The sequence below is a fragment of the Lynx rufus genome, unplaced genomic scaffold (assembly GCF_022079265.1).
Source record: "Lynx rufus isolate CCGP_SWC_20201006 ecotype Redwood Valley unplaced genomic scaffold, mLynRuf1.p SCAF_9, whole genome shotgun sequence".
In the NCBI taxonomy this organism is placed as follows: domain Eukaryota; kingdom Metazoa; phylum Chordata; class Mammalia; order Carnivora; family Felidae; genus Lynx; species Lynx rufus.
The window spans coordinates 76,937,136-76,960,005 of record NW_025814897.1 but is presented as its reverse complement, the minus strand read 5'-3'; the positions used below and the strand labels follow the sequence as shown (position 1 = coordinate 76,960,005).

Below are 22,870 nucleotides of genomic sequence, written 5' to 3'. Positions count from 1 at the left end.
GAGGTGGAATTTGACTAGTAAAGAACAGGAACGTCAGACATTTTAAAAGTCAATGTAAGGAATGATATAAAGTGTCACTCATGTTCAGGAAATATGTATTTAGAGTGTTGTCAGGTCTTAAGGAACAGGATAGGTTGAGGGAGAGAGCTTTGGAGTTCGACCTGGAATCAAAGAGAGGTCACACCCATTGCTTGTTATGTCACCTTGACAACATTACCCTAAGATTCTGGGTTCGGTTGATTCTTCAACAAAATGAGGATAACACACTTGGCTCCAAAGAAGTGAAGTAAAGCTAAAATAAAAATCTGTGCTAAGTGTCTAACAAGATGTGTAGAACACAGTCTAATGTTCTAAAAAAGGATAGCTACCTGCATCTACTCACAAGTAAACTCTGCCTAGAACTTTGCTTTCTTCAAGGCATTTTGAAGCCTGCTTGCTCCCCAACTCTTTTCCTTTTGATGAAACTCCTATGGTGAGATATCAACCCCATGGGATGATCAAAAGGAACACGTCTGACATAAAGTACATAAGCGGTTCAAGAAGGAAATTAAGCCATTTACTGTGTGTATAATTAGAAATAATGTCAGCACATTATATAATAGTTACAGGGTCTATCCATCAGGAAGAGCTAACAATTATAAATGTCTATGCGCCGAATACCGGAGCCCCCAAATATATAAAACAATTACTCATAAACAGAAGCAACCTTATTGATAAGAATGTGGTAATTGCAGGGGACTTTAACACCCCACTTACAGAAATGGATAGATCATCTAGACACACGGTCAATAAAGAAACAAGGGCCCTGAATGAGACATTGGATCAGATGGACTTGACAGATCTATTTAGAACTCTGCATCCCAAAGCAACAGAATATACTTTCTTCTCGAGTGCACATGGAACATTCTCCAAGATAGATCATATACTGGGTCACAAAACAGTCCTTCATAAGTTTACAAGAATTGAAATTATACCATGCATACTTTCAGACCACAATGCTATGAAGCTTGAAATCAACCACAGGAAAAAGTCTGGAAAACCTCCAAAAGCATGGAGGTTAAAGAACACCCTACTAACGAATGAGTGGGTCAACCAGGCAATTAGAGAAGAAATCAAAAAATATATGGAAACAAACGAAAATGAAAATACAACAATCCAAACGCTTTGGGACGCAGCGAAGGCAGTCCTGAGAGGAAAATACATTGCAATCCAGGCCTATCTCAAGAAACAAGAAAAATCCCAAATACAAAATCTAACAGCACACCTAAAGGAAATAGAAGCAGAACAGCAAAGGCAGCCTAAACCCAGCAGAAGAAGAGAAATAATAAAGATCAGAGCAGAAATAAACAATATAGAATCTAAAAAAACTGTAGAGCAGATCAACGAAACCAAGAGTTGGTTTTTTGAAAAAATAAACAAAATTGACAAACCACTAGCCAGGCTTCTCAAAAAGAAAAGGGAGATGACCCAAATAGATAAAATCATGAATGAAAATGGAATTATTACAACCAATCCCTCAGAGATACAAACAATTATCAGGGAATACTATGAAAAATTATATGCCAACAAATTGGACAACCTGGAAGAAATGGACAAATTCCTGAACACCCACACTCTTCCAAAACTCAATCAGGAGGAAACAGAAAGCTTGAACAGACCCATAACCAGCGAAGAAATTGAATCGGTTATCAAAAATCTCCCAACAAATAAGAGTCCAGGACCAGATGGCTTCCCAGGGGAGTTCTACCAGACATTTAAAGCAGAGATAATACCTATCCTTCTCAAGCTATTCCAAGAAATAGAAAGGGAAGGAAAACTTCCAGACTCATTCTATGAAGCCAGTATTACTTTGATTCCTAAACCAGACAGAGACCCAGTAAAAAAAGAGAACTACAGGCCAATATCCCTGATGAATATGGATGCAAAAATTCTCAATAAGATACTAGCAAATCGAATTCAACAGCATATAAAAAGAATTATTCACCATGATCAAGTGGGATTCATTCCTGGGATGCAGGGCTGGTTCAACATTCGCAAATCAATCAACGTGATACATTACATTAACAAAAAAAAAGAGAAGAACCATATGATCCTGTCAATGGATGCAGAAAAGGCCTTTGACAAAATCCAGCACCCTTTCTTAATAAAAACCCTTGAGAAAGTCGGGATAGAAGGAACATACTTAAAGATCATAAAAGCCATTTATGAAAAGCCCACAGCTAACATCATCCTCAACGGGGAAAAACTGAGAGCTTTTTCCCTCAGATCAGGAACACGACAGGGATGCCCACTCTCACCGCTGTTGTTTAACATAGTGCTGGAAGTTCTAGCATCAGCAATCAGACAACAAAAGGAAATCAAAGGCATCAAAATTGGCAAAGACGAAGTCAAGCTTTCGCTTTTTGCAGATGACATGATATTATACATGGAAAATCCGATAGACTCCACCAAAAGTCTGCTAGAACTGATACATGAATTCAGCAAAGTTGCAGGATACAAAATCAATGTACAGAAATCAGTTGCATTCTTATACACTAACAACGAAGCAACAGAAAGACAAATAAAGAAACTGATCCCATTCACAATTGCACCAAGAAGCATAAAATACCTAGGAATAAATCTAACCAAAGATGTAAAGGATCTGTATGCTGAAAACTATAGAAAGCTTATGAAGGTAATTGAAGAAGATTTAAAGAAATGGAAAGACATTCCCTACTCATGGATTGGAAAAATAAATATTGTCAAAATGTCAATACTACCCAAAGCTATCTACACATTCAATGCAATCCCAATCAAAATTGCACCAGCATTCTTCTCGAAGCTAGAACAAGCAATCCTAAAATTCATATGGAACCACAAAAGGCCCCGAATAGCCAAGTAATTTTGAAGAAGAAGACCAAAGCAGGAGGCATCACAATCCCAGACTTCAGCCTCTACTACAAAGCTGTCATCATCAAGACAGCATGGTATTGGCACAAAAACAGACACACAGACCAATGGAATAGAATAGAAACCCCAGAACTAGACCCACAAACGTATGGCCAACTCATCTTTGACAAAGCAGGAAAGAACATCCAATGGAAAAAAGACAGCCTCTTTAACAAATGGTGCTGGGAGAACTGGACAGCAACATGCAGAAGGTTGAAACTAGACCACTTTCTCACACCATTCACAAAAATAAACTCAAAATGGATAAAGGACCTAAATGTGAGACAGGAAACCATCAAAACCTTAGAGGAGAAAGCAGGAAAAGACCTCTCTGACCTCAGCCGTAGCAATCTCTTACTCGACACATCCCCAAAGGCAAGGGAATTAAAAGCAAAAGTGAATTACTGGGACCTTATGAAGATAAAAAGCTTCTGCACAGCAAAGGAAACAACCAACAAAACTAAAAGGCAACCAACGGAATGGGAAAAGATATTTGCAAATGACATATCGGACAAAGGGCTAGTATCTAAAATCTATAAAGAGCTCACCAAACTCCACACCCGAAAAACAAATAACCCAGTGAAGAAATGGGCAGAAAACATGAATAGACACTTCTCTAAAGAAGACATCCGGATGGCCAACAGGCACATGAAAAGATGTTCAGCATCGCTCCTTATCAGGGAAATACAAATCAAAACCACACTCAGGTATCACCTCACGCCAGTCAGAGTGGCCAAAATGAACAAATCAGGAGACTATAGATGCTGGAGAGGATGTGGAGAAACGGGAACCCTCTTGCACTGTTGGTGGGAATGCAAATTGGTGCAGCCGCTCTGGAAAGCAGTGTGGAGGTTCCTCAGAAAATTAAAAATAGACCTACCCTATGACCCAGCAATAGCACTGCTAGGAATTTATCCAAGGGATACAGGAGTACTGATGCATAGGGGCACCTGTACCCCAATGTTCATAGCAGCACTGTCAACAATAGCCAAATTATGGAAAGAGCCTAAATGTCCATCAACTGATGAGTGGATAAAGAAATTGTGGTATATATACACAATGGAATACTACGTGGCAATGAGAAAAAATGAAATATGGCCCTTTGTAGCAACGTGGATGGAACTGGAGAGTGTGATGCTAAGTGAAATAAGCCATACAGAGAAAGACAGATATCATATGGTTTCACTCTTATGTGGATCCTGAGAAACTTAACCGGAACCCATGGGGGAGGGGAAGGAAAAAAAAAAAAAGAGGTTAGAGTGGGAGAGAGCCAAAGCATAAGAGACTGTTAAAAACTGAGAACAAACTGAGGGTTGATGGGGGGTGGGAGGGAGGGGAGGGTGGGTGATGGGTATTGAGGAGGGCACCTTTTGGGATGAGCACTGGGTGTTGTATGGAAACCGATATGTCAATAAATTTCATATATATAAAAAAAAAAAGAAAAAAAAAGAAATAATGTCAGCAGCCTATGATACTATCACAAGATAACGTCATGAGAAAATTGTTTCCCACTGCTAGATAAACTTCAAAGTAAAGTTGAAGAACTGATAGTGAGTTGGAAAAGAAGGAGAGAAAATGAATACAGAATTTCAGAGGGAGGAAAGAAAAATAAGGTCTTGATGTTCTCTTCAAAAATTGCTTTCATGGGGTGACTGGGTGGCTCAGTCGGTTGGGTGGCTGACTTTAGCTCAGGTCATGATCTCGTGGCCTGGGGGCTCAAGCCCCACGTCAGGCTCTGTGCTGACAGCTCAGAGCCTGAAGCCTGCTTCAGATTCTGTGTCTCCATCTCTCTCTGCCTTCCTGCTTGCACCCTGTCTCTCTCTCAAATAAATAAATAAATAAATAAATAAATAAATTTTAAAACAATTAAAAACAAAAACAACAAAAATAGCTTTCTTCCTAGATGACACAGTAATCTTGGAAATGGAACCACAGCTCTATGATAAGCAAATGTTTATTGATTATTGCTTATACAGATAGCTTATGTGGTTCTCTGCACAGTTCCATACCTATACACTTTTTAGACATATTTCTTCAAAAGCTAACAAAGAAATGCAGTGTTCTGCAGGCTACAAATCTCCTAGTGACCTACTATCAGCCTTCTCCAAGGGAGAGTTCAGGGAGGCTTAATTTGCCCTTATTTTCTGCACCTTGTTTTCTTGACGTGTTAGCTCAGAAAAGAGATTTTCAAATTTGGTTGGCTTCCTTTATTGCAAGTGCTATATTCATCGACATTGTTATCTTTAATAACTCCCTACACCATAACACACACTACCTTCTTCTACATGTGTTATCTCCTTAAGCTCTACAACCACCTCATGAGATGTTTACTGTTTTATCCCTATTTTTATGGATGAAGATACTAAGACTTGAGCAGTCTCTCAGTAGTAAATGGAAAAGGCTAAGGGTTCCAATTTAGAGCTGCTGGGTTCTGTATAACACATGCTATTTCCTACATATGCTTAATAACGCTAAGTATTTGGTTTCACATGAACTTTGTGATTAGCTTGGTGTCTATCCATGACAAATAGCCCTGAATCCTTCTGAGATAACATAAATAGAAAACCATACTCACTTAATAATTAAAAAATAATTATTATTCTGAATACAAGGTTTATTTGTTTCATCACTTACCAAATAAAACGTGAATCTTGAGCACAACTTGATCATTTGCAACAGCCAGGCTGTTGAACCACAGTTTAATCTGTTTAAAGCAGAGGTTGTGATGGACCTCTCTTCTGAAATAAAAGGCCTTTGGCTTTTCATTTGGAATTAAAGTGAGGGAGATATGTCCCTACACTTTACCATGGTGCAGATTATAAAACCAGTATTTCTGTCCTGGGCTAGGATTTGAGGGACAAAGGTTTGGGGCTCAGATGTGTCATTACTGCTGGTGGGTGTTCAGAACAGAAAGCCTAGAAAGAAACCATGGCTAGTTGAGTTCAAAACAATTATATCTTTATTTTGAGCCGCTGCTCTGTGGTGCGGTATTATCTGGATTTAGTTTTGTCTTATGAAAACATGCACAAGTTTGTATGCATACATGTATGTGTTTGGGGCTGGTTGTACATCCTGGGTTAAATGACTGAAATATTTTCATCCATAGCAGATAGGTATAATCCTATACCAAGGGTTACCAAGCCCTATTCCAGCAGAGCAAGAATGCAGAGTATCTATTTTTAGAGCAAATATTTTTTTTAATATGAAATTTATTTTCAAATTGGTTTCCATACAACACCCAGTGCTCATCCCAACAGGTGCCCTTCTTAATGCCCATCACCCACTTTCTCCTCCCTCCCACCTCCCATCAACCCTCAGTTTATTCTCAGTTTTTAAGAGTCTCTTATGGTTTGGAAAAAAAAAAGTTAGGGAAGGAGGCAAACCATTAGAGCAAATATTTTTAAAAAACACTTAAATAAGTTCTATAATTGAACAGGAAGTTACAGGAAAAGGAACGCTATTAACACCCTAATTTTTCACAGAACAAATCTGTAGTTAATCTAATTCACATTTATGGTATGGGACAAGATTAAAAGAACTCAGACAGCTTTTATGCTTGCTGACCTTGGCTCCTAGTACCCCTAAATGTCATTAGATCTCAGGGTGATGGTGGCAAAGTTAGGAGATAACATTACTAATACAAAATCCCCACACTTGGGTAGAAATAAAACTATCCTCCCTTTTCACCTCAAGCTTAGTAACCTTGCACTCATTATTTCAGATAGTTTTCTGTAATCTCCTTATCTGTAGATCTGGCTTCAATCCAACTGCAGAGGACAACCTATGAAAAATGAGGGAACAAGCTTCCTCATTTATTAAATTAAGTCGATCAGAGTTTTCATCTGGCAAAGGGTCACTGAAAGGAGAGAATCCAGGCTGTTAATTTCATGGGGAAGATTGCTCTCAACATCTCTTTAGAAAGCAGATAAAAATACTGACATACTGCAATTAGTGCAGAGGCTCCTAATGTACGTGGCGAAACACCATGTTTCCTGAACTTTCCATCATCATTATACTTTGGAAAGAATCAAAACGGAGGTGCCTGTGAACTCATGAGCAAGTCACGAACTAGTCTATGCTTTGATTTTCAGCTCTACTTCCAAACATGATTTATTGGGTGCACCTTTTCCCAGCAGATGTTTCACTAAAATGATCCACTTGTACAGATGAAATGACCCATCATACCAGAAGATTGACCAACTGTTCCAATGAAATGATTAATTGTTCCAGAATAGTGACAATTTAGCTTCACTGAAAGACTTGGCTTTTGCATATGCAGAATTCTGAGTGTGATATCCAAATGAAAAACACTAAGCTCCAATAGATAAAACGTCCAAGGGCATAAGAAGGCATTTCAGAGAAGAGGAAACAACTGGCTAATAAACACAATCTCAATCTCATTAGCAATAAAAAACAACAACAAAAAATAAACATTAAGTACCAATTTTCACTAGCCATGTTAGCAGACAGACTGATACAAATTCATACCCTTTGACCCAGTAATTCCACTGTATGATCTCTTCAGAGAACAATCCTTAATATGGAGAACAAAAAGTGCACCAAGATGTTTACTGCATTAGTTAGGGCTATGAAAATTTAAAAGCTGAAATGTCCAAAAGTGTGTAAGGCTAATACAACTATTGTAAATGTTCAAAATAGAATAATATTCAGCTTTTTGAAAATGCTTATAAAATATTAAAATAGATGTGATATACATGAAATCGACATTCTCTAGACTATGTTGTGTATACAGTTTGGTAGCTTCTGTTTACCACATGGCTTCGTAACATAAACCTTTTGCCCTGCTATTTATCGTGTTCCTTTCGTATCTTTCAGAAGCGTCCTTTTGATAAACACATTGCTGTATTTTACTTGCTAGAATGGCAATTATGATTAACTTGGATGCATTTGTGCTTGTCACCCATCAGGCATCAAATGCTTCTCTAAGTACCCCTAGAATCTATGTGCTTCTCAAGTCTTTTACAGTGCAACAATCCTTTAAATAGCAGATTTTTACTGCTAAATTAAATTTAAAATTCAATTACCATAAATAAGGAATAACACATCTGCATCTGCACATTTTTCTCACTGAGCTCAGAGTATAACAACATCATTCCTTATTTTCTTGATGGCTCTTGTCATTTCCCCGGAAAGAATGACCATACATTTGAGCAGAAGGTTAAATGTTACTTCCACATACAATTAAGCCTAAAGGATTGTCTCTCAGAACCCACCACCATATGCCCTGGAATTTTGGTGTCCTAACAAGTCTTGGTGATCAAACTGGCTATAAACAAACAAAATCTGAACAGTGATGTGTGACACACAAGACCCTCTCCATCGTGCAACCTGCCCAGAGTACAGTCTTCTTCTCTCCTGGCTTCCTCACAAAAATGAAACTACTTAAAAGACCAGGACACCCAATGTCTTATTGCCCTTTCTTACACCATATTCTTCATCGTGCAATGCCTCTTCCTATCTTCCACAACAATATCCCTTGAGGAAAAAAGGATACCATGTGTTTATTGGGGTTTCCCATGTGCCAGGAAGTTCTGGAGTCACTTGGGATAGATCTTTATGCAAAACAGACAAAGACCACTGCTCTCACTAGCATTTGCATCCCAAAACAGCGGAGACAGACAGTAAAGAATGACTAAGTACATGATATAGAATATTAGAAAGGGATAAATGTTCATTATAAAAAGAAAGAAAAAGAGAACAGGGTATAGGAGATCAGGAGTATGAAAGATTCACTGTAAGCTGTAAAGAAAATGTAGGCTCTAAATTAGCATAGAAATCTGGGCTGCAAATGTCTGTGTTTGTAGAAAAGAGTTATCTTTTTTTTCTTCAGGCAAGAGAAGTTGGTTTGTCCAGGATCACATAGCTAGTTAGTTCAGCCCAAAGGACTAGATCTCAACTCCCCTGAAGACTATTCCAATGCTTTTTCCACTGCTACTTTTGGATTACACAGTGGTAAATGCAAATGGTACTGGGAATCAAAATGACCAGGGTTCAAGCCCTGACTATGGCCTTTGGGCAAGCTACTTAACTCTTTTGCCTGCAGCTTTTCTATCTAGATGAAGATAATTACAGTGCCAACAATCACAAACATGTACAAAGGCAAAGGCAATGATACACAGAAGGCATTTAGATAGTGTCTAAAATATCATAAGCACATGTTCAATGGTATTATAGCTTTGTTTTTAAATCTCATTAGAATGCCAAACACCTATAAGAACTAACAGCAGGTCCTAGCTTAAACATTAACATTAAATGAGCATCTATTATACTCAAAACTTTTTGTTGCTCAAACATCTGTTATACACACAATGAGTAGACTGGGACTTTTCATTCCACTGGCTATTTGGTGTTTTTTTTTATAGAAAGTTGACTTCAGGAAAGTTTCAATGAAAAAAAAAAATCAATATTGTTTAGTGACCTAAACCAGTCAGAGATCAAACAAAGCTGGAGGTCAAGGTAGCAAATGCAATTCTCCTTCTTCAAACACTGAATTGACCTGGACATTAGTTCACTTTTGAGAAAAACTGATGTTTCACAATGCCCTCTAATTTTCTGGGAGAATAAATGCTTCAATTTCTTCCATTATATAGAAAATCATAGCAAGTCAGAGAAAAGGATACATTTCATAGGAAGAACATCTTTCTGAAATTTACCCAGGCCTCCAAGAATAGCAATTTGAAATATATCTTAAAGTCTATTTTCTATCCCCAAACATTTATCTGTTTTTTCAAGCACCATCATCTGGAAGCATAATCTTTTCTTCTAGACTGAACGCACCTAGAGGGAAGGACCTGTATCTTACCTAATTCTTACTTTTCCACATTTCCCAGCAAAGTACTTCACTCAGAGCAGGGACCCAATAAATGCCTAGTCAACACATGAATCTGGACATATCTGATGTCCTTCCTAGCCTATCCTTAAGTTGCTGAGAACAGTCACAGAAACAGAAATAGTTTTCGCACATTTCTGTATAAAGGCGGAAGCTAGGATAATAATGTCACAGATACTGGCAGATGCTAATGAACTTACCTTCCATACATAATCTCTTTTCACTTCAGTTCTGGGCTTGGCTCTAAGACTTTCTCGAAGGTAATGGTATCAAATGCAATACATCAGAGCTTGATAAGCACTTGCACATTGGGGCTTGTCTCTCTGGAATGCTCCCTCTTGGAACCCATCTACCATGTGGTAAGAAAGCCTGTCTAGCCTAATGATAGTTGAAATGTCACATAAGGGAGCACAGAGGCACTGCAGCCAATTAGCACCCATTGCCAGCCACGGGAATGGGGTTATCTTGAACATTTCAGGCTCTGATGAGCTCAGAGCCTGAACGTTTCAGGCTCTGACTGCAGCCTCACGCAAGATCCCAGCCAACAGTACATGGAGCAGAAGCCCTCAGTGAGCCCAGGCAACCCTCAAATGATGAAAAATAATAAATCGTTGTTTTAAGCCAGGACACTTTGGGTTGGTTCGATGTATAATAATAGAAAACGGAAACATAAGTAAACATATCACATGTTTAAGACCTGGACAAATATGGGTTGTAGGGTCCCTCTGCCACCTACCAGTTTTGAGACCTTTTGGCCTTACTGCAGAGCTCATTAGTACTTTAGTTTCATCTCTGTTGTAGAAAGACACCTTCCTCACAGAACTTTGAGAATAAAATAATGCTACAGCTAGCGTACCCCCAAAATAGTTAGCTGTCATTGTGAGCATTAATAAGGTAAAATGGAATAATATAGACTTAACTATTTGTGGCACTCTTGATACAAATCTCATTTGGTAGTCCAACCCAAGCTGTATATTACATCACTCACCTTCTCCTTAGCCTCTATCAGATTCACACTTCAAGTGTTACAAGAGTAAATGTAAAAGCCTCTATTTCAGACTAGCCTCCTGACTGCCCTCCTGGTCTCCACTATTGTTCCCAACCCACAGTCCCCCATCCACTCAGTGACCTATCCAAAGTCCTAAACCACTTCCTATCCCTCCCCGGCTTTAAATCTACCTATGGTCTAGTACTGAAACCTGAATAAATCCCAAAACCCTTCACCTGGCCCAGAATCCTACAAGCACTTGTCACTGTATTTCTTTCTTATGGTGTGGCTTTCCCTTTCCCCTCTGTAATGTCGTCTCCAGCTATGCTAGTGATCTTAATTCTTCAAACACCCTAAGCTCACTGTGACTTGGGCCTCTGCCTTCACCATTCCATCTACTTGGACCAGATGTCCACATGTCTCCCTGTCACTATTTGGAGTCCAACTCAGATGCAAAGTCAGAGAAACTTTTCCTATCAGCTAAAGCAACGCACCCCCTCAGCCCCTCCCCTACCAATTGCTGTCAGTCCCAATATCCACGTTTTGTTTTGGTTTCCTTTCTTCTTAGTCCTTAAAACTTGACATAATATTCATTGTTTGTGTGTTTGCATACTCACTGTCAGTTTTCCCTCTCGGTAAACAAAAGTCACCTGAGAGCTGGGCTTCTGTCTTGCTCACTACTGGAGTCCCCCTCTGCCTACAGCAATGTTCGGAAATTACAGTCCACAGGCTTGTTTTTGTATGGCATGCAAGCAAAGAATGGCTTTTACATTTTTTTTTATGGTTGGAAAAAGTCAAGAGAAAAACAGTATTACATGACATGTGAAAATAATGTCAAATTTAAATTACAGTCAGTGTCCATAAATAACATCTTCTTAGAACACTGCCACATTTATTGTCTATGGTTCCCATTGCTTTAAAATGGCAAAACTAGGGGCGCCTGGGTGGCGCAGTTGGTTAAGCGTCCGACTTCAGCCAGGTCACGATCTCGCGGTCCGTGAGTTCGAGCCCCGCGTCAGGCTCTGGGCTGATGGCTCGGAGCCTGGAGCCTGTTTCCGATTCTGTGTCTCCCTCTCTCTCTGCCCCTCCCCCGTTCATGCTCTGTCTCTCTCTGTCCCAAAAATAAATAAATGTTGAAAAAAAAAATAAAAATAAAAAATAAAATGGCAAAACTAAACAGCTGCCACAGAGACCAGATGGCCTGAAAAGCTTGCAGTATTTACTTTTTGACCCTTTACCCACACAGACAGACAAAGAGCTGTCTGTGGCCTTAAGTATCGTATGATCAATCTGCATGGGTCCAAGGAATTTTTTTTAACAGGAAAAAATATCCGACAGGGAAGATTTCCCAAGAACCAGGCAACATCTGACCAGGAATTCTTGTCCCCATGAAAAGCCAGTTGAGTACAAGTTTTTGATGAGGCCCTTGGAAGTCTTCCAGATTCTTTACTCTTCTCCAAATGAGCTGCATTGCTGCAAGGAGCAGAATGCAAGGTCTGCATTCTCATCAAGTGCTCTAACGGATCCACACATAGCGAAAAGCTAAATGAACAGGAATGGAGATGTTTGGAAAAATTAAACACAGATTTCTTAATAAAGCTGAAAATAGCTTAATAAAGCTGAAAATAGGCTCCTGGCATCCCAAGGCGTGTTTATTTCTGTTTAAATAGATGACTTCCCCATAGACTGTTATCAGCTCAGTGGGGATCCTAGGAGAGAAGTACTTTCCTCCTCCTGTGCATTTTAAGCTCTTCTCAGATGAAATTCAGCCAGAGACTATAAAAAGCATCTGTCAATCTGGATGAAAACAATAACCATGGTCAAATAATGCTAATACTCTTAGCTGCCCATTTCTGGAGTGCTCTAAACAGATACCAAATAGCTTCAGAGGACAAGATGGAGAGATTGACAATCCCTTTTGCAGAAAGGTGGCTTCTTGGGAGAAGATGATGAAAGTATCAGGTGGACGAGCGACAGGGTCATTCTCACCAGGAAAGCTGCCGTCACTGGCTTCAGTCAGAAAGAGGGTGACTGTTTCAGCCATGGGCAAGAGTGGGTGGCACGTGTCCTGATGCCACCAAAGACAAGTGGTAACTGGAACTATGACACACCCCAGGTAAAGAGGGTGGCGTGTGGGCAGCTTCAAAGGGCACTCAGGGGAGCAGGTTGTGCCACTGGCAGCAGAACCAGGGATGACAGAAAAGGGTCACAGATGGGATTTCAAATGAACACCAAGGCCCTTTCCAAAGGGAATAGGAGATCAATATTGTATCAGAGCACGGGGTACACTCTGGAGCTCAGCACCAAGGAAGAGAAGAGGATGTGTTTCTAGAGATCTACTAGGAGATGGAGGAAAAAAGAAGTGTGCTGGGGAAAAAAAAAAAAAAAAACCTAAATGATGAAACAAGCTCACAGACAGACTGACAGAAACACGGACAAGAAGAGAAAGGCTCTGAAGAGACAGCAACGGTGCTGCAAAGTAGCTTAAGAGAAATAGTAAATCTTCCTAATCACAAGAATTAGAGCCTACTACGATGAGGGGTCTAATCAGGTTAATTAATCAACGTAAAGGGCTTATCCTTCCAAAAAAAATCACTTCACAGTTCAGATGTGCACCTTAAATGTTCAAAATCCCGCCTTCTAGATAATCAGTGCAAGTTCTGGTAGATAAAACGAATTCAACAATAACTATATACTATAACTTATATACTATAAGAAATGATGGGGGGAAAGTAAAAGCTTTAACCACCAGGTAATAGGTGATGACTTATGATGGCATTTCTGGAAGCTGTAAGTCTCTCTTGGGCTTACTCATATGCCCTCCTCCCCCTCTGCCCCCCCCCACTCACCCCTAGAGGCACAACTTACTCTGGGGAGCTCTCTGTTGTCCCCTCTTGTGTGTTCTCACAGCACTCTTGCTTATGCTGCTATTGTAACACTCATCACATTCCGTTAAAATTGCCTGATGATTATTGATTCTCAGTCCTCAAGACAAAGGACATAAATTCTCAAAGCTGCATCCTCAGAGGCTTGCACAGTGCCGAGCTCAAAGCAAGAACTCAGTGGAAGAAAAACATCATGGAACAAGTGAATCAGAGAAAGAACAAATGAAGTTACTAAGTAAACAAATGAATCAAGTGTCTTGCTACTAGCAAGAATAAAACTGGGATCAAAATAACCTAATTCCATTACAGCATGAATATCTTGAACAGGATCAACCTCAGAGAATTTTCTTACCCTGGAGAAAACAAGTTCTTTATAAATCAGGGTTTTCAACATCTTTTTCTGATGCTTGGTGTAAAGTTGATTTTTAGCACCATACCTTCTCATGGAAATGACATCTTTTGTCAAGTTGAAAGATCAAAACTATAATGAGTATTTTAGGTATGCTCTAGCCACTGCCTTAAATAGTTAAAGATAATTTCATTTGAAATTCCTTTGCATTTTGGGGCACTCTGGATTTCGACACAGATCATGATTTCATGGGTTTCTGAGTTCAAGCCCCACATCGGACTCTGCACTGGCAGCTGAGAGCCTGCTTGGGATATTCTCTCTCTCTCTCTCTCTGCCCCTCCCCTGCTCATGCTCTTTCAAAATAAATAAATAAAAACTGAAAAAAAAAGAATAAAATCTTTTTTAAAAATTCCTTTGCATTTCTTTTCATAGTACTGTTTTCAAATCCAGAAATCTACTTCTTCGTTATTATAGATTTCTGCACAGTAACTTCAAAATCTCTTTTCTTTCCTTTTTCCACAGAATGTCCATTTAAGAGATCAGGTAAATACCTGAATAGGAAGCAATCTTAAATATAAGGAGAATGATTCCCTTTTTATCAATAATAACATCTAAAAAAGAAAGAAAAATATTCTCGGCAAAGTTGAACAACTTTGAGAAGCATATTAAATAGACACTATGTATAAAGTTTGATTGATGGATTTAGTTATCATGCATAGTTATATTAAATACATTACTTAATAGGCTACATTAAATAGATTAATTTAGAATGATTATCCTTTACCATGATATCAAATAATTTTGTTTAATCTCTTCCCATGCATCTTGACTTCAAGGTCTTCCCCAATACAGAGTCATTTTTCACCTTCTCTAAAATTTTCCAAACCTATCATCATCGTACCTGTCTGTTTGAGATAAAGCACTTTTTGAATCTGTGTTTCATGCCTTCGTTGGAAATTTCCAGTGAAGTCACAAGAATCGAATTGCATAATGTTAAGACTTCTTGTTTTCTCATTTATCTAACAGGTAAATATTTGTGACCTCTACATGGTGACCAAAATTGAACTGCGTTATTAAGTGATTTTTAAAAGGCATATAGGTAATAACATTCAATACTTGCATTTGTGAGAACACACTTCCAGGAATAATGACTAATTCTTTGTTAAGTGATTTTTTTTGCCCCCATTTAACCTATATGCTACAAATAAATTCTATAAAAATCCTAAACTGGCATAGTTCATGTCATTTTTCCCCCGTCCTCCAAAGAGCTTCTTATTGTTCAAAACAAAAGCCCGGTTCTCTAGTCATAAGAGAACACTTATAAGGACTTGAATTTAAGGCAATTCTTTTTTGTTGAGGGATAGAAAAAAAGGAAAATGCCTTGTACTTGGAAATATATGATATTCTCTCTTTTGTGGCAATATTCATTCATTTATATCTATTTTGCATGAAGGAGATTTGGTACTAAGTGTAGCAAATCAGATGTGTAAACTGATTAGTGCCCAGGCTAGTCTTCCTCTGAAATACTGTTTTTACACTCAGGCTATACTGGTCTTAAGCATTTGCAACATTGGTAACAAGACATTCCAATTTTTTTAATGTTTGTTTATTTTTTTTGGGGGGGGGAGAGGGAGAGAGAGAGAGCACAACCAGGGGAGGGGCAGAGAGAGAGGGAGACACCTAAAATAGGCTCCAGGCTCTGAGCTGTCAGCATAGAGCCCGACGTGGGGCTTGAACCCATGAACCACAAGTGAACTGAAGTGGGATGCCCAACTGACTGAGCCACCCAAGTGCCCCTAGGTATTCCAATTTTTCTTAATTGCTTTTGTAAAGAGCAATTTTTTCCCACTTAAAATATATCTACTTTCTTTGTTCCGTGTTTCTTGGGGCAATCACAAATGCAATGTATGTAGCTTCCCATATCAGTGTAAGCAAATTCACTTTGATGTAAAGAACACTTTACCACATTGGGTACCCATGTTATTCAAATTGCCAGGGAAACTCCAAGGACCAAGTGCCTTCCTCCAAACAATTTCTAGCTCTGTAATCAGCTTCCTGCAGATATTTTGCATATTCCCAACTGAGCCTATGGTAATACTATCTTTTTTTTTTTTTTTTGCAACCTCTGTAATGATCCAGAACTGGATACATTTCTTCAAAATTCTCCTATTTGTTTTTTTTTTTTAATTTTTTTTCAACGTTTTTATTTATTTTTGGGACAGACAGAGACAGAGCATGAACGGGGGAGGGGCAGAGAGAGAGGGAGACACAGAATCGGAAACAGGCTCCAGGCTCCGAGCCATCAGCCCAGAGCCTGACGCGGGGCTCGAACTCACAGACCGCGAGATCGTGACCTGGCTGAAGTCGGACGCTTAACCGACTGTGCCACCCAGGCGCCCCCAAAATTCTCCTATTTGTAAAGTAAACCATCCTTTTTGTTTCCACTTCATATAATTACCTGGTAGAAGAACACAAATTCATGGTGAAAAACTCAAGTTTTCCTGGTTCTCAGTTCTGAGGGGAATCTTTTCTGTTGGCCTTTTAAGCAGATTCATTGTTTTCAGAGCTGTCCCCTAACAAGATTTCACATACCAGACCTTGAGGAAAGCTGAAGTAAGAACATTAAAGCATCCTTCTATAAAAGTAAGCCTATGGAGATGGTGGTAGGGACAGGTAATTATGAAGTGATACAGTTTAGTATCTTTATATTGATATTTATGGACATCAGGATTTGAGATTATTCTTTTTAATAGCCCTCAAGAAAGTATACTGATGAGAGAAGTATCATCTGATCACTCGACAGACTCATGACAATTACTTGCTTTCAGCCACTAAATTTTGAACTGGTTTCTTACACAGCTGTCGCCAAACCAAACCACCTTATTTAATTTTTGTAACAATCTTATGAAGCAAAGTAATTACTTTTATTTTACAGATTAGCAAACTGGAGATCAGAGAGGCTAAGGAATTTATCCAATGTCACAGAGCTCCTATGTGGAAGAGCTGAGATGAATGTCAGCTATGCAACCTGAATGATTTGCAAGGCCATTAAAATAGAGCCATAATGGAGAGGAGTTAATTTAGAGAAAAATAAGACAATCTGTAGCTGCTGTTCTTTATAGCATCAGGACTTTAAGTGAAGCAGAGTAAATTGATAAAGCCTAAGATAAAAGTATCCATTAACGTAGTACAGAAAGCTTCTCAGGAAACAAAGGCAGCCTGCCAACCACCTATTTTACTGCCTTGAGGGCAGTAAAGTTCTTTAGAGAGGAGCAGTCTTATAAAGAAAGGTTCATAGACTGAAGCCAGACAGGAGTATTTTGCAATACAGTAGTTCTTCCAGTCCTCCAGTCCTATCTGTGAATTCAGGCCAGTCTTTTCTTTCCACCTTTTTTATCTGCCTTCCATAAATACTGAGTGTGAGCAGCAAGTAAGAGTTTATCCCTGTCTCAGGGTCTGATGTTGTAGGGATGAATGACTCCTTCATTCCTGTAGCCAAAGAATGGACTGTATAGTAAGGTTGATGGGAAGGAAAGCGCATAATGATAACCAGAGATATGCATACTAGGTAGGATATACAGAGCTCTCTAGGAGAACTGGGAGAGCTACTCCCCTCCATCTCAGCAGGGAATGGAAAGAGAGTTAGTCAAGGAAGCTTCCCAAAGGTGGTAATGATCAAGTTTAGTCCTCTAAAATGAAAAGGCCGTCATCTCCTGAAGGGGAAAGGAACCAAGGCCATGTGCAAAGGTATGACCTCGAAAGGATACATGGCTCTTTAAAAATGACCTCTGTCTGCACACTTTTTGGGGTGCCACACTGTGTTGTTACTGGAGTGAAGAGAAGGGATGGAAATGGTGAACCTAGAGAAGGAAGCAGGTCTCACACCATGGGAGGTCTTTCATGTATACTCAGTTGACTTTCTCTTAAGGCCAAAGGGAAGCCACTCAATGAGAGGTTTTAAGTAGGAAAGTGACATGATACAATTTTCCTTTCAGAAAGATCTTACCGAAGGCATTGCAGAAAATAGATTTAAGGGGGCTCAATTATAGGCAGGACACAAAATCATTCATTTTTTGGTGATTCAATAAATATATATTGTTTATTTTGTCTGTATCAGTCATTATGTTAGGGGCTACACAGGACAAGGAAATAGAATACATAGCATTTGTCCTAGAAATGCTCATAGCTAAGTGGGAAAAATCTAACACTGATAAATGGAAAGTTCCACGATGGTATAATAGGTGCCATCAAGGTAGTCTGACCTAACAACTGTGGGAAGACTCTGGAGACAACCACCTTTAACAGAAAGGCATACTGTAGCTCAAATGTACTTATCAGCATAAACTCCCACTGTCAAATAGAAGCCAATAGCCAGGTTACTGTCTGCATTTGGGCTGGTTGTGCCATGAACAAATTCCCCTGGTCATGAGAGAAAAAGATAGAGCGGGTAGTGTGGGTTAAGGTAGGATGGGGTTATGTGGCATTGCAGGGGGGAGGACTTCATGCCAAAAATTACCCCTTGCTGTATCATCAAACCATGCCTCTGGTGCAGATCTAGATCTGTCCAGAGCAAGGCATCACATTGTAGGCCAGTGGCGGCCCTGGCTAGCAACATGTGTAAAAGTCCGCTAAAAGAATACCATGATTATAACTAACTTATCTCTACTAGCTTTATTCTTAAAGACAGACTCACAGATAGGTAGACAGTCACTTCCTCCTCAAATGAAGTCCCTGCAAACTAGCATTTGGTTTTCCAAACCCGGACCCTGACTTTATACATAATGAAGCTAATATAAGGTAATATGTTAAGGCAGAGACTTTTGGGAACCATAAGGAATTTTTCAAGTCTAAGTCCACTGTCTTTAACTTGTGGTTCATGAACCAACCACAGTGAAATCCAAAGGTTAAAGCTGAGACACAAAAGTTTCCAAAATACTTTAACTATGCACTCTTTTCTCAATTTTATTTTTGTCTGCAGGCCATTCTTGCAGATGAAGCCACCGCAAGTTCTCATAACCATTATTTTCATTTCCAACTTAAATAATAACTATTTCTGAGCTCTGATAAAATGATCATTTTTCTTTGTGTATTTCCCAACTAGGGCCTTAAAAATTCTGTAAATAAACTGACAGCAAACATTTAAATTAGCCCAGTGCTTTTCGTTTCTTTTGCACACTCTTTCCTCAAAAAAAAAAAAAAAAAAAAAAAAAAAAAAAAAAAGATTAAAAGAAAGTAAACTATCACAGACTATGAAGCAGTGAACATGGAGTTACAGTGCATGGTTACATTTGTACAGTGAAGAATTATGGGCCATGTGCTTCTTCACTGGGGAGTTGACCTCTAGACTCTTGAGTCCAACTAGAAGGAATCCAAGAATGCGCTTTCCAGGAGAGCTCAAGTACTCAGGGATGTCCATGTGTGAAAAACTACACAGCGAAAATTCCTTAGGAACATAAACATGACCATGGAAAAGATGAGAGATCTAGGAGGGAGTGGAAGCATTCTGTACTAGCTCAGCTTTACGGTCCTTATTTATTATTAAGGTTACAATGTATATTTTGTAGGCAAATTTTATTGCACTAATTAACTCATTAACAACCTCTAGAGAGAAGCCAGACTTCTCTGCAGGCTGGTTTGCTGAATTTTAATGACCCAGATAAAGAGAAAAATGAGCGTTCTAGGTTCTGTGGAAGCCCTGGGACTCTACAAACAGCTCTGATCTACTTAGTGTATCATATCATAGAGAAGTGTGAATTGTGAATTAAAACAGAGAAGAATTCCTCAATACGTATACAACACAATAGGTTTGACTAATTTAAATAAGCAATGCTTATGGCATTTATGGCATTTTAATTTAACAGAAAAAATCAGCTTTGATTTGCTTCCCCTGCCTCTTCTGAGTTGGAGCAGGAGCCAGTTTATTCCAGAGTCCACACTAGCCAAGCAGGCTAGGGTTTCTAAGTGAGAAGAATAAGGTGAAGAGTGAGAAGGACTTGGAGGTAGCTCAGCCTGCAAGGCATAACCATTTAATTGACAGTACTGATGTGATTTGTGATATTCTGAATGATATCTGATGTGGTACCCTGACCTCCGATGTCTGGAGTATGGACATCTTTGTTCTCCATGGACGCCAAGACTGCATTGCGAATGGAGGTGGCATAGGAGTGGAGCTTGAGGTAATCTAGCAAAATGCAGCCTGCCAGAAGTATGGCAGTAGGGTTGGCCATATTCTTATTGGCTAAATTCTTGCCTGATTGCCTTGAGGCTGTTTCAAACACTGCGTACGTATGGCCATAGTTTGCACCAGGCACGAGGCCTGCTCCCCCAACCAACCCTGTGCAGATGTTGTTGACTATGTTGCCATAAAGATTGGGCATCACCATTACATCAAATTGCTGGGGCCGAGATACCAGCTGCTTGGTGGTGTTATCCACAATCATGCCTTCGAAAGTGAGCTGAGGATAGCGGGAGGCCACCTCTCTGCAACACTGTAGGAAGAGACCATCTCCCAGTTTCATGATGTTGGCCTTGTGCACAACCGTCACTCTCTTGCGCCCCATCTCCTGGGCCAATTGGAAGGCATATTCAGCAATGCGCAAAGACCTGGCCTTGGTAATGATCTTCAGGCTCTCGATCACTCCTTTCACACTCTCATGCTCCAGGTTGCTGTATTCACCCTCTGTGTTTTCCCGAACAACTAAGATGTCAACATCCTTGTGCCTTGTCTCCACTCCTGGCAGACTCTTAAAATGGATAACATTGGCATAGAGATCCAGCGTGGTGCGAAACATATTGTTGCGGGATTTGTGAGAGGGTGGCAGGTTGTGGTCAGTTTCGATGTTGCCCTTCAAGGCCACGCAGTTTCGACGGACTGCCATGATGGCATTGTGAACGTCCTCTTCACCAGAAGTGGAGTTAACTATCACCTCCTCGAAGTCCACAGGCACACATGCATGTCTGAACACAGTCTTAACATGCAGCATAAGTTCAGGCCCGATGCCATCCCCAGGAATCATAGTCACAGTGTGTCGCCCACCATACTTGGCTGATGGAGGAATACCATGTTTAAAAGAGAAGCTCCTCAGTGAGGTCTCACGGCCAAATAAAATCTCCCAAGAATGGCAGAGAGGAGAAGGTCGCAACATGGCCTTCACAAAGCAACTGGCAGCTGTCAGCATCTTCAGCGCCATGATCATTAAGGAGAGGTTAACTTATGTAAAAATACACAATCTTCCTCTTGTTTTAAATTGGCTTCTTCTAGCGGAATTCTAGATCCATAATTCTTGTGTAGGTCACAACTGTCTCTCCTGCTTGGTATTCTATTCTGACAGACATTCTACTGCAGTGAGAGAGATGTGAAGTATCATATAGAAAGTATATTTATTCAACGTGCTAACCTCTGCATGATATACTTTTTTTAAAAAATAGGCTATATCAGGCCTTCTGTAATATCACACAGAAGTTTTGGGTTCACAGCAAAACTGAATGGCAGGTTCAGAGATTTCACAGAGAGCACCTACATCCCATTAAATTCCCTCCCACTAGCAAAATACTGCACCAGAGTGGCACATTTGTTACAACCGATGAACCTACATTGACACAACATTTTTACCCAAAGTCCATAGTTTAAATTAAAGTTCACTCCTAGTGTAATAATTTCTGAGTTTGGACAAATGTATAAGGAAGTGTGTGTATCTACCACTATTGCATCATACCGTATAGTTTCAAAGCCCTAAAAATTCTGCTCTGCTTTGCTTACTTATCACTGCCTCCCCCTAGCCCCTGGTAACCACTGATCTTTTAAGTGTCTCCATAGTTTTGCATTACCCCAGGATGTCATATAATTGAAATCACATTGTATGTAACCTTTTCAGATTGGCTCCATGGATTTAGTAATATGTATTTAAGGTTACCTCATCTTTTCATGGACTGATATTTCATTTCTTTTTAGCACAGAATAATATTCCATTGTCTGGATGTACCAGCTTATATATCCACCTACTGAAGGACATCTTGGTTGTTTCCAAATTTTGATAATTATAAATAAAGCTGCTATAATTTTGGTAATTATAAATATGTGCAGGTTTTGTGTGGACATATGTTTTCAACTTACTTCAGTAAATATAAATAACAAGGACTTCTGTACCCTATTGTAAAAGTATGATTAGTTTTGCTAGAAACTGATCAACTGTCCTCCAAAGTGGTTGTACTATTTTGCATTTCCACCAGCAATTAATGAAAATTCCCATCGTTCTACATCCTTGTCAGAATTTTTTGTCAGTGTTCCAGATTTTAATCATTCTAATAGGCACCTAGGGATAGTTCATTGTCTTAATTTGCATTTCCCTAATGAGATATAATGTAAAGTATCTTCTCATATGCTTATTTACCATATTCTCTGATGTGTTATCTTTCAAGGTTTTGGCCCATTTTTTTAATTGTGTTTTTGTTTTCTTATTGTAGAGTTTTAAGAGTTCTTTACATATTTGGAATGCCAGTCTTTCATCAGATGTACCTTTTGCAAAAAACTTCCCCCAGTCTGTGGCTTCTCATTCTTTTGACATTATCTTTTTTTAGAGAAGTTTTTTAATTTTAATGTAGTGTATGTTTTTAAATATTTCTTTCATGGATCCTGAATTTGGTGTTGTATATAAAAAGTCATCACCGGGGCGCCTGGGTGGCGCAGTCGGTTAAGCGTCCGACTTCAGCCAGGTCACGATCTCGCGGTCCGTGAGTTCGAGCCCCACGTCAGGCTCTGGGCTGATGGCTCGGAGCCTGGAGCCTGTTTCCGATTCTGTGTCTCCCTCTCTCTCTGCCCCTCCCCCGTTCATGCTCTGTCTCTCTCTGTCCCAAAAATAAATAAACGTTGA

General features: G+C 39.5%; 2 protein-coding genes across 4 annotated transcripts in view; both read right to left on the bottom strand.

Annotated features, from left to right (window-relative positions):
• The window catches only part of NELL1 (neural EGFL like 1), an 896,605-nt gene that overhangs the window by 293,152 nt on the left and 580,583 nt on the right, over positions 1–22,870 (bottom strand). The window lies entirely within an intron of this gene.
• Positions 20,027–21,196, bottom strand: LOC124505462 (isocitrate dehydrogenase [NAD] subunit gamma, mitochondrial-like). The gene has a single exon (XM_047071417.1). The coding sequence runs from the start codon at positions 21,194–21,196 to the stop codon at positions 20,027–20,029; it is 1,170 nt and encodes a 389-aa protein (XP_046927373.1).

What these genes read in the sequence shown, in the direction of transcription:
- LOC124505462 (XM_047071417.1), bottom strand. Translation starts at nt 21,196, where the DNA reads ATGATCATGGCGCTGAAGATGCTGACAGCTGCCAGTTGCTTTGTGAAG.